Below are 11,479 nucleotides of genomic sequence, written 5' to 3' on the forward strand. Positions count from 1 at the left end.
ATTAATTTCTTATTGATTTTCTATTTAATTATGCATTTATAATTTAATTTTGTTTATTATTATTAATTTGTTATATTATTGATTTGTTTATTTTATTATTATCATTATATTGAGGAAAAGGCTATTTTATAAATAATAATAATAAAATAATTACAATAGTAATTAATAATAATTAAAAAATAATATTAATAATAATTGTTGTTGTGGGTGTTATTACTATTATTAATTTTATTATTATAACCAGAGCTTCAGAGTTTTCCTCACTGACATCTAATATTTTGCATTAAAGTATTTATTTATAAAGCATAAAGAATTAGTTTCTGATGGACGAGTGACCTCATCTCCTCCTCTCCTGTCTTTAGGAGCAGTATATTTTCTGCTATCAGGTCATCCTGTATGTGCTCCGGTGCCTGCAGGCGGAGGAGAAGATGTCAGGATAGAAAGCGTGGCCCGGTGTCACTGTGATCCTGATCTCCAAAACCACCAGCAAGAACTTTCTCACACTTCCTCGATCAAGATCAAATCAAACTATTAAAGATTGTTTGTTTGTTTATATGTTTATTTTTGGTACATTCCTGTCACTTCCATTCCACTCCTGATGACCGCTCCTCTCCACCACACAGCAACCAAACCGCGGATTTTTATAAAGTTCTTTTCTCTTCTACTTTTTTTAAGGATCTTTTAATGATAAGAGCAAATAAATTTCTATTTTAAGTGTATTTTTATTGCCGCCAGGACGGAGTACGACGATGATGACAGTATTTGCTTTGTAAATCTTTTTCCCCCGGGTTGCTGATGCCAGTGATGATCGCTGAAGTGAAAGTGTACAGATTTTCTCCTCTGGACAGATGTGGATATGATGTTTAAGCTGTTATTAATATACTAGTATAAACTGTTATGTAATTTGTAAATAAAAGATTATCATTCATTTTAAACCTGGTGTTGGCTTTGGCTTTTCCTCTCAGCTCTTCTCCTTCATGGAAATTAATTCATCCATCCATCCATTGTCTATACCCGCTTTAATCCTTATTAGGGTCACGGGGATCTGCTGGAGCCTATCCCAGCACACATTGGCTGAAAGGCAGGGGTACACCCTGGAAAGGTCACCAGTCCATCACAGGGCCACACATATAGACAGACAACCACACACACTCTCACACACTCCTATGGGCAATTTAGAATTACCAATCAACCTAATGCACATGTTTTTGGATTGTGGGAAGAAACCGGAGTACCCAGAGTAAACCCACGCAGGCTCAGGGAGAACATGCAAACTCCACACAGAAAGACCCCTGCCCCTAAGCCGCCGTGCTGCCCCGAATGAATGAATGAATGAATTAATTAACTAATTAATAGAGGCTTGTTTTATACTTTTTTAAATATGTTTTATACTATATTTTAGGACTTAAAAAGCTTTTTAGAATCGTGGTTTTTAGTTCAAGATGATAAGAATATACAGCAAATGCCTACTTATCTTTTTTCCATGCATTACTTCGTATTTGACGGTCACGCCTATCGTTAAATCCTCTGTTTTTGGTCGTTACATGTTTTTTGGAGCACTGACACAGCACTGTAAATATTTCTACCATATCGTTCACCCTCAGTAACGCTCCAGGATATGATGTGATATAAAAATAATCAACAACACTAGAGCATTATCACCAGCTCAGGACTGTCTCAAAGCGCTGACACTGGAGACTCCTTCCATAAATCTTACATAATCATCTCCTTCCGGATCGCAGGATTTATTCAAATATGTTTATGTGAAGATAAATTAGTTGTTATTTATTTATTATTTATTTACTATTTCGTTATACACTTATAATAGTCATTTAATTTTTTTTATTATTGTTGCATTATTTATTTATTAATAATTGTCAGGTTATTGAAGAAAAGCTTATCTTATAAATATTATTATAATATATCACTACAAAATGATAGTAATAATAATTATTATTAAATTGTTTATTATATTATTATATTAAATTAATAATAAATAATAAATTAAATAAATAAATTAATTCATAAATAATTATTTTTATGATTACAAATATAGTAATTATAGTACTATTGTTGTTATTATTATTATTATTATTATTACCAGACCTTCACAGTTTCCCTCACTGATACCTGATATTATGCAGTTTTTTTTCCACCTTAAATTTTAGAGAATTTTGTTGTTTAGATTTTTCCAACTCTGAACTCCCCGAACGCTGGGTTTGACCTTTTGTGCTTCCCGTAGTCTGCCGACGTCCCCAACAAACATGGCGACTCCCGTGTGAGCCACGCTTGTGTTAGCTAGCACAGCTAATTTACCGTAGAAGTTATAATTCCGAGCAGTGAAGAGGTTTACACCAAAAACAGCATCATGTCGGTGCGACACAACAACAAGCTGCCCACAAATTTACCGCAATTACAAAACCTGATCAAGCGGGACCCGAAATCTTACACGGAGGAGGTGAGTAAAAATATAAGAAGCTAAAGGCTAACAGCAGCGTGAACTACAAACATACTCCTTAAGTGTCAAATAGGTTTATAATTTAAGCCAGCTGTTTCCAGATGTGGTCGAGATTCAGCTCTAACTATTTATTTTTGATCAGTGACGCCATTTTGTTGTTTCTGTAAATGAATAAACAATACGCAGAATAAAACTGGTGTAAAAGGCTTTATTTGCACTTCATTCCAGCTGTTTACTGATGTTTAATGATGTTCCTGCTGATCAGAAATGTCTCTAATAACACCCCCACTGTCCAGTTCCTTCAGCAGCTTCGTCACTACCAGTCCACGCTTCAGGTCTTCAAACACCAGCCAGATAAATCCAACAAAGATCTGGCCGAGCTGGTCATGTTTCTGGCTCAGGTGAGAGAGAACCCTCTGTGTGTGTGTGTGTGTGTGTGTCAGTGTTGATGGGGTTATTTCTGGAGTGTCTAGTTAGAGCTGATGGACTGATGTGTTGTTGTGCTACAGGTGGGACACTGCTATCTGACCGAGTTGTCCGATTTCCCTAAAGAACTGACCGAGCTGCTGTTAACCCACCACACGGTGTTGGAGCCGGACCTGCGCATGGTCAGAGTCTCTCTCTGTCTTCCTGTCCCATCTCTCTCTCTCTCTCTCTCTCTCTCTCTCTCAGCCCCTCTCTCTCCCCTGTCCTTTGCTCTCTCTCTCCCCTCCCCCCCCCCCCCCTCTCTCTCTCTCTCTCTCTCTCTGTCTCTCAGTCCCTCCCCTTCTCTCTACCCTCTATCTCTCTATACATATCCCCTCTCTCTTCCACTCCCCCCCTCTCTCCTGGTGTCCAGTTATCATAAAGAACGATGTCGTACTTCACGTTTGAGAGACGTCTTATCCTCTTGTCCTCTTTTCTGTTTCAGACGTTTTGCAAAGCCTTGATCCTTTTACGGAACAAAGACCTGATCGATCCTACGAGTCTCCTCGAGCTGTTCTTCGAGCTTCTCCGCTGCCACGACAAACTACTCCGAAAGGTCTAGAACACGTCACAGTGGAGCTGAAGGTTTAAGGAATTTGATGCCTTGGAATTTTTCTCTCATCTCTCGCTCATATCTCTCTGTCTTGCTCTCTTTCTCCAGACTCTGTACACACACATCGTGACCGACATCAAGAATATTAATGCGAAGCACAAAAACAACAAACTGAACACAGTGAGTTCTTAATAAACGTTTTCTTTCATATGTCTGGTTTATTATTATTATCATTATTATTGTTGTTATTAATCATAACAATAATAAAGACCTGAAGAGAATATTCAATATTATTGTTTCTGATTGATTACCTGAATAAAAACACCAACAATTATTTTCATAATGAACTGTTCAGTAGGTTCCTCACTGCAGTTTCGATTCTGTCCACTAGGTGGCGACTGTGACTGAATGAACAGCGTGTAAATCAACTGTCTCTAAAATAACTGCAACTTTCTGAACTCTTCACACCAAAGATGATTCTTTAACATTCTAATCTTCCTTTAAGACTTTACAGAACTTCATGTACACCATGCTGAGGGACGCCAACCCCATCGCTGCCAAGATCTCCTTAGACGTGATGATGGAGCTGTACAAAAGAAATATCTGGTGAGAGAGAGCAGCGGTCACACACTCACACACTTACACGTTTATAAACACAGTCTTGTGCTGTAAAGATTTATACACAGGACTTTTATGTTGGAAGTTTGATCAGAGGAACAAAAAGACGGTTTTTGTTTTTCAAAGAATCAATATAATTCATATCAGTGTAACTCCGCCCACTTTATGTACTGTGCATCATCTTTAACAAAGTCTCATCACTGAAAGTCACTGTTATAACCTCAGACATGTTTCTATTTTTATTTTAATTTCAGGAATGACGCCAAAACCGTGAACGTCATCACCACAGCCTGTTTCTCCAAAGTCACAAAGGTGGGACTTATAAATAAATAAAATTAAAATAAAAAAATAAAAATAAATAAATAATAAAATAAGTATAATATTTTCCCATGCTCTGAGAGATGTTATGTCACTGAGGTGTGATTTGAACCCGTTCTGTGTGTTTGGATCAGATCCTGGTCGGTGCGTTGACCTTCTTCCTCGGGAGAGACGACGACGACGAGGAGAAGAAGGACAGCGACGAGGAATCAGAGGTGAAAAAAAAATAAAAACTCAGTTTTTACTTTCTTTTGTTTTACATTTACAAAGTTTATTTTTTCATACTAGAGGATACATCGATCAGCCATAACATTATGACCACCTGCTGAATATTGTGTCGGTCCCCCTTTTTGCTGCCAAAACAGCCCTGACCCGTCCTGCACTGTGTGTTCTGACACCTCTCTATCAGAACCAGCATTAACTTCTTCAGCAACAGTAGCTCGTCTGTTGGATCGGATCACACGGGCCAGACTTGGCTCCCCACGTGCATCAATGAGCCTCGGCTGCCCATGACCCTGTCACCGGTTCACCACTGTTCCTTCCTTGGACCACTGCAGACCGGGAACACCCCACAAGAGCTGCAGTTTTGGAGATGTTCTGATCCAGTGGTCTAGCCATCACAATTTGGCCCTTCATCAAACTCGCTCAAATCCTTACGCTTGTCCATTTTTCCTGCTTCTAACATCAACTTTGAGGACAAAATGTTGACTTGCTGCCAAATATATCCCACCCACTAACAGGTGCCATGATGAGGAGATCATCAGTCTTATTCACTTCACCGGTCAGTGGTCATAATGTTATGGCTGATCGGTGTATATTAACATGAATCTAATTTCTCACCTCCAGGACGATGGACCGACAGCCAGAGATTTGATGGTTCGTTATTCAACAGGAAAGAAAACATCCAAAAACAAGAAGAAGCTGGAAAAAGCCATGAAAGTCCTGAAGGTATTCTCACCTGAACTCTTTTAGTCATGAGTTGAAGTCCTGGATCCATCAAGCTCCAACATTCTGTTTATTTACATTTCCACAGAAACACAAGAAGAAGAAAAAGGCCGAGGTTTTTAATTTCTCAGCCATCCACCTCATCCACGATCCACAAGGTAACCGACTCCGTTCCTTCTCTGAGACCTTTTTAACAAACCTTCTGTTTTTATTTTTAATTAACGACGTACGTCACGTTGCAGATTTTGCCGAGAAGCTCCTGAAGCAGCTGGAGGGTTCGAAAGAGCGCTTCGAGGTGAAGATCATGCTGATGGAGCTCATCTCCAGACTGGTGGGAATTCATGAGGTAAACAAGAAGGAATTTTTATTCACTGCTCAAACAGGAAGGAGCGATCAGAGCCCTGCTGAGCTGAGGTGACCGCTCTGGTCCTCAGGGTATCTGGTTCCTGGTCTCAGCTGATCTTCTGCTGGTGCACTTCAAGATTCTGATGGGTTGTGTGTTCTGAGATGCTTGTCAGCTCATCGCGGTTGTACGGCGTGGTTACTTGAGTGACGACAGACTTCCTGTCAGCTCAGACCAGTTTTCTGTCCTCTTATCTCTCACATCATGATGCTTTGATGCTATGATTTTTCTCAGAGACTCTAGAGACGTCTCTCCTTGGACTCCACATCCTGTGAAAGCTTTCTGTCTAAAATCACACACCTGGGTAAACTCTAGCCTTGTGTTCATATTGTTTCACTGTTACCCTTTTGTGTTTGTTACTTTCTAGAAAGTTCAGGACGCTGTGTGAGAAAGCTGCACACGCTCGGTGGCCTTGAGTTTCTTGGAAGTGAAGAATAATTGTTTAAGAATGACAAAATAATGCATGCAGATCAGATCCGTATCCGTGTTCAGTATCTCTTTAATCTGAGTGTTTAGCTGAACCTCTGATGTAGAAACACTGACTGGTTGACTTCATGAATACCTCACTGATCGAGTTCATTACTGATGGCCTGACTCACTGACTTCATTGCTGATTTAATTACTGACCTGATTACTGACATAATTATGATCTGATTACTGACTTAACTACTGTTTGGATTACTGACTTGATTATTGGCCTAATTATGATTTGATTAATTGACTTGAGTACTGAGTTAATTCTTCCGTAACGACTTCCCCACTCTCACCGTCCCACTGTTGACTGACTGACTGACTCGGAATTGAAGGAAAATAGTTAGATTGAATAATAGATTGAACTGAAATCTGCAGTTCAGCTCCGTACTCATGTTCATCCCGTGTTTATCTCTTTAGTCTGAGTGATTAGTTGAACCTCTGATGTAAAAACACGTCCATTTCAGGTCACTTTCCCTCTCAGTGCTTCAGGGTTGACTCGTCATGGAGCGATGCTGAAAATTCACTAGGTTTTCTTTATCTCTTATATTTCAGCGCTGTTTCTTTACCGAATGTAAAGCCTTCTTTTTTTGTGTTTCCTGTCCAGCTTTTCCTCTTCAACTTTTACCCGTTTGTCCAGCGATTCCTCCAGCCTCATCAAAGAGGTAAAAAATCAATAGATAAATAAGAATGGACAGTTTCTCTGTCTTCTGTCTCCAGATTATTAATCCAGGGGTTTTGTTGCTTTCTCTGTGTTTTAGAAGTGACGAAGATCCTCCTTTGTGCCGCTCAGGCTTCCCACCAGCTCGTCCCTCCTGAGGTAAACCACACCCCCGGATTCGTACCGTTTCATTAAACACGCTTTTTTATCCGTTTTTAGTTACGTTTCATGTCGGTCAATCCATCTTATCGCTAAAAGTTTCTTTCTCTTGAAGAGAAGCGGAGAATCTGAAAATGTAAAAATCTTTCACTGACACTGGAGACTCCTTCCTTAAAACTATGAACAAACACTAGAGCATCGTCTATACGTTTCATTGTTACCATAGAAACAACGTATTAGATCCAAGACATGAATATGAAATCCGTGTGATGGACATTCTGACCAATCCTCTGACCAGAGTCCAGAATTGGACAGCGCTGACATTTTGTTCTCGTCTGTGTCGCAGATCATCGAGCCAGTGATCATGACCATCGCTAACAACTTCGTCACAGACAGGAACTCGGGGGAGGTGATGACGGTGGGGTGAGTGACTCCGCCTCTTTTTACGGTTAATCCTATCCTCTACGCTAAACCTTTACGCTAATATCTTTCTCTTCTTTTTCCTTTTTTTCCTCAGCATTAATGCCATCAAGGAACTCGTAGCTCGTTGTCCTCTCTCCATGTCTGAAGACCTGCTCCAGGATCTCGCCCAGTACAAATCTCACAAAGACAAGAGTAGGTGTCTCCTCATAGTCCTCAGTACACACCTCAAAAAAAAACAAAACTCCTCCTCACTTTGACGATGATGATGATGATGATGATGATGAGGCTTGTCCTGTGTGATTTGTAGATGTGGTGATGTCTGCCAGAGGACTGATTCAGCTCTTCAGAGATCTCAATCCTCACATGCTGCACAGGAAAGACCGGGTGAGGACAGGAAACCACTTCAGTCCAAATTAATTAAAATACAGAGGTTTTAAAGCGCTGTGTGAGATTTCCGTTCCAGAAAGGAGGAGCTGCAGGACGGTGTGTTAAATAAACCTGCAGTGGAAAAGAAAGTCCATACAAAATGAATTTAATGTTAAATATGCTTCAGTGTTAATTCTATATATTTTTTAGGTTTATTGTTATTTACTTCCTGAATGATTTAGTGACTATTAATGACTTAATTACTGACTTCCTTCCTTTATTACTGACTTACTGACTGTTACAGTGCTTAACATACTGGTCTGATGAATGACTCACTGACTGAGTTAATTACTGATGGCCTGACTCACTGACTTAATTGCTGATTTAATTAATAACTTGATTTCTGACTTAATTACCGATTGGATTACTGACACAATTACTGACATGATTACTGACTTGATGAATTTCTCCTGTACTGACTGACATACTGTTTAATTTCTGACTTACTCGCTAACTTTCTGACTTAGAGATTTACTGACTGACTCAGTGACAATCGTGCTACTTACTTACTATCTTCGTGACTGACTGACTCACTGACTGACTCACTGATTGACTCACTGACTGATGTGCTTCTGACATACTGATCATTTTTCCAGGGCAAACCCACCGAGTCCTCCACTGAAGCCCGGATCCATGACTACGGTGAGCTGGAGGCTAAAGACTACATACCTGGAGCTGAAGTTCTGGAGGTGGAGACTGAAGAACACAAAGAAGGGGGAGATGATGAAGGTAAACAGATTCTCTCCTTATCTCTTGACCAGAAACACATTTTTTGTGTGTTAATGTGGTCACTACATTCACATTTTCTACTTTTACTTCTTTTTTTTCTTTTTCTTTTTTAGATGGCTGGGAGAGTGTGAGCATGAGTGAGGAAGAGGATGATGATGGTGAATGGGTGAATGTGCACCACTCGTCTGATGAAGATCAGGAAGAAGTGGTAAAGCTCTGATTTTTTTAATATATTTTTTTACGCTTGTTTAGCGCCCTCTGCTGTGTGTGTGGTGAATTGTAGTAGCAATTACGAAGGAGTTTTGTGCTAGTTTTACAGTGTGTGTGTGTGTGTGTGTTAGACAGAGAAACTACAGAGCATCCCTGTAGAAGAGAGGAAGGCTAAAGCAGCAGCGGTGAGCACCAGCCGCATCCTCACGCAGGACGACTTCAAGAAGATCCGCCTCGCTCAGATGACCAAAGACATGAACGCAGCACCGGGTAAAGGACAGAAAAGAAAGAACGCAGACGGAGACGAGGACACGGAGAGGTACGATACGTCTAATAGACACATCCAGGCTTTTGCGGCGGATGATTTTGTTGATTTTTTGTTGTTGTTATGGCTAAAAAATGAAATGTAATGTGTGTGTTGTGTTTCAGAGGAGAACTACTCACACTGAGAGACATCGAGCGTTTACACAAGAAACCCAAATCTGATAAAGAGACCAGACTGGCCACAGCTATGGTGAACACACACACACACACACACACACACACACATACAACATATATATACACACACAGTCAGTAACATAGTCAGTAACATTCAGGCACTCAGACAAGGTCAGAGAGAGAACTAGTTAGTCATGCTGTCAGTGATTTAGTCTAGTTGATGCACAGTCACAATTAGGAAGTCCCTCAGTCAGTTACTCAGCCAGCCACTGGGTCATTTAGTCGGTCGGTCATTCAAACACTCCATCAGTCACTTATTCATTTATTCACTCAGTCAGTCAGTTATTTACTCAGACAGTCACTCCATCAGTTATGTATTCTCTCACTCACTCACTCACTCACTCACTCATTATTTAGATATTCACTTTTCCTGGAACATTCAGATGAGAACATCCTGATCAGATGTGATCAGCGTTGGAACTCACTCTTTGCACTTTTTGTTTTCTCTGTGTCAGGCCGGCCGGAGTGACAGGAAGGACTTCATGAAGAAGAGGAACAAGCTGAACCCGTACGCTAGCACCAGCAACAAGGAGAAGAGGAAGAAGAAGAACTTCATGATGATGAAGCAGAGCCACGGCGTCCGGACCAAAGGAAAACGCTCATTCAGAGAGAAACAGGTACGAGTGTAACTTGTTCCTTTAAAATGTTAAATAAATTGTTATCCCTGCTTCTGAAATAATAAAGAATACAGTGTAAAGCTTGAGCCTGAGTCACTTTAATGTATCTTGTTTCCACAGATTGCTCTCAGAGACACACTCCTGAAGAAGAAGAAACACAAGTAGTGCCTCCTCCTCCGGAATCCTCTGTACAGATCACCGTCATGTTCCACCCGTAATAAATCCATTTTACATTTAAACATGGCTTCTGTTGCATTTTCTCTTTCAATAATAAATAATTCCATCACTCTGCTTTAGATATGGTGAAATAATCTGATGGGGGAAATGATGTGATGATCACATCGTGGTTGTTTTTTTATCCATTCATCTAAAAAGTGACTGCTTTTCAGGCTCTCACTGGATTAAAAATGATTTATTTATATATTTTTTTAAAAATACAACCAACTACGTTTGTCATAAAATATCACAGCCAGGTGGAAGCAGATATACCTGTGAGAGTGAGTGGGTGGAGTTAAGCAAAAATTATTATAGAGTTGTTATTATTAATATTATTATTATTATTTAATTTTATTTCTTTGATTTTACTTCAATTTTTTTCATTTATTTATTTAGTTTTAAAATATATTTTTTAAATCTGTCCCATCTGTGATTTGTTGATTAGTTTGCAAATATATATTTTTTCTTTATTTATTTTTTCTTTTCTTTTCTTTTTAAGAACAGATAGGTCGCTTGGAATAAAAACAGTAATAAAGCTCTTTTGCTCAGACTCCAGGAGAAATCGACACGTTTATTTATTCACGTGTCTCACACGTCTCTCGCTGCTGATACTCGGGTAGGACGTGAGAACTGTTGATTTATGTTTCATTATACACCATAAAAATGATTTTATTGCCTATATGTTTGTTCTTGAAATGCTTCCTGCTTCCTCCTTACAGCTTTATCAGTTTGACTTAAAGCTTATTATTCAGTAACTAGAGCGATAAAGCCATTTATTTATATTAGATATTTACATTGAAATTGTTTACTGAAATAGTTGAAATTCCTTTTTAGCAAATTGACAACAATGAATAATTTCAAACGCACACACACAAGAAGTCTGGATGAGATAAATATTCTAACACAGTCAGGAGGTTTGGTGACAAAAAGTGGGATCCTTACTTCAAAAATACACAATATGAGCAAAAGTTTGTGCACCCTGACCCCGAAATAATCGTTTAACTCAATTCAGTCGTTTCCTCAGCAGGAAAGTCTTCAGGATGAAGGAGTTTATACTCTTTTATAGTTTTTGTTCTCCATTTAAGACGGAGCTGTATAGCGGATCTCTCAGGTGTGCGCTTGTGTTACTGATACTTCGTCAGGAATTCTGAAATTCCTGCAAAGATTATGGCTTTTTTTCCCTGGAAGGAATGAAAGAGGATAGAGTTAATCAGCTTTCCGAGCGAATTCCCCAGACCACTCCTGTTCCGTTCAGTTACTCTGAACTCTGTGCCTATGAAGTTTAAAAGGGAGTGTAGGAATTATG

The 11,479-nt window shown here is 39.4% G+C and overlaps 2 protein-coding genes across 6 annotated transcripts in view; both read left to right on the forward strand.

The window, feature by feature from the left end:
• Positions 1 to 909, forward strand: part of ptpn13 (protein tyrosine phosphatase non-receptor type 13) — a 73,843-nt gene extending 72,934 nt beyond the window's left edge. For 4 of the 5 annotated variants that reach the window (XM_058414725.1, XM_058414727.1, XM_058414728.1 and 1 more), the window contains one exon: positions 363 to 908. In XM_058414725.1, coding sequence (XP_058270708.1) covers positions 363 to 440 — 78 coding nt within the window. In that variant the 3' untranslated portion in view covers positions 441 to 908. Of the gene's footprint in view, positions 1 to 362 lie in introns of all 5 variants that reach the window. The other variant, XM_058414726.1, reaches the window with a different exon arrangement.
• A 1,329-nt stretch (positions 910 to 2,238) lies between these two features.
• On the forward strand, positions 2,239 to 10,231 carry sdad1 (SDA1 domain containing 1). Its single transcript, XM_058416407.1, has 22 exons — positions 2,239 to 2,458; positions 2,755 to 2,859; positions 2,968 to 3,066; positions 3,369 to 3,479; positions 3,585 to 3,656; positions 3,982 to 4,082; positions 4,349 to 4,406; positions 4,547 to 4,627; positions 5,259 to 5,360; positions 5,446 to 5,515; positions 5,600 to 5,703; positions 6,839 to 6,896; positions 6,993 to 7,051; positions 7,398 to 7,474; positions 7,569 to 7,666; positions 7,782 to 7,858; positions 8,497 to 8,629; positions 8,743 to 8,837; positions 8,971 to 9,158; positions 9,269 to 9,353; positions 9,796 to 9,957; positions 10,078 to 10,231. Exons 1-22 carry the CDS (start codon positions 2,369 to 2,371, stop codon positions 10,120 to 10,122), a joined length of 2,070 nt encoding a protein of 689 aa, XP_058272390.1. The 5' UTR covers positions 2,239 to 2,368; the 3' UTR covers positions 10,123 to 10,231.
• Positions 10,232 to 11,479: the final 1,248 nt, after the last annotated feature.

This window comes from Hemibagrus wyckioides, linkage group LG18 (assembly GCF_019097595.1).
Source record: "Hemibagrus wyckioides isolate EC202008001 linkage group LG18, SWU_Hwy_1.0, whole genome shotgun sequence".
Classification (NCBI taxonomy): domain Eukaryota; kingdom Metazoa; phylum Chordata; class Actinopteri; order Siluriformes; family Bagridae; genus Hemibagrus; species Hemibagrus wyckioides.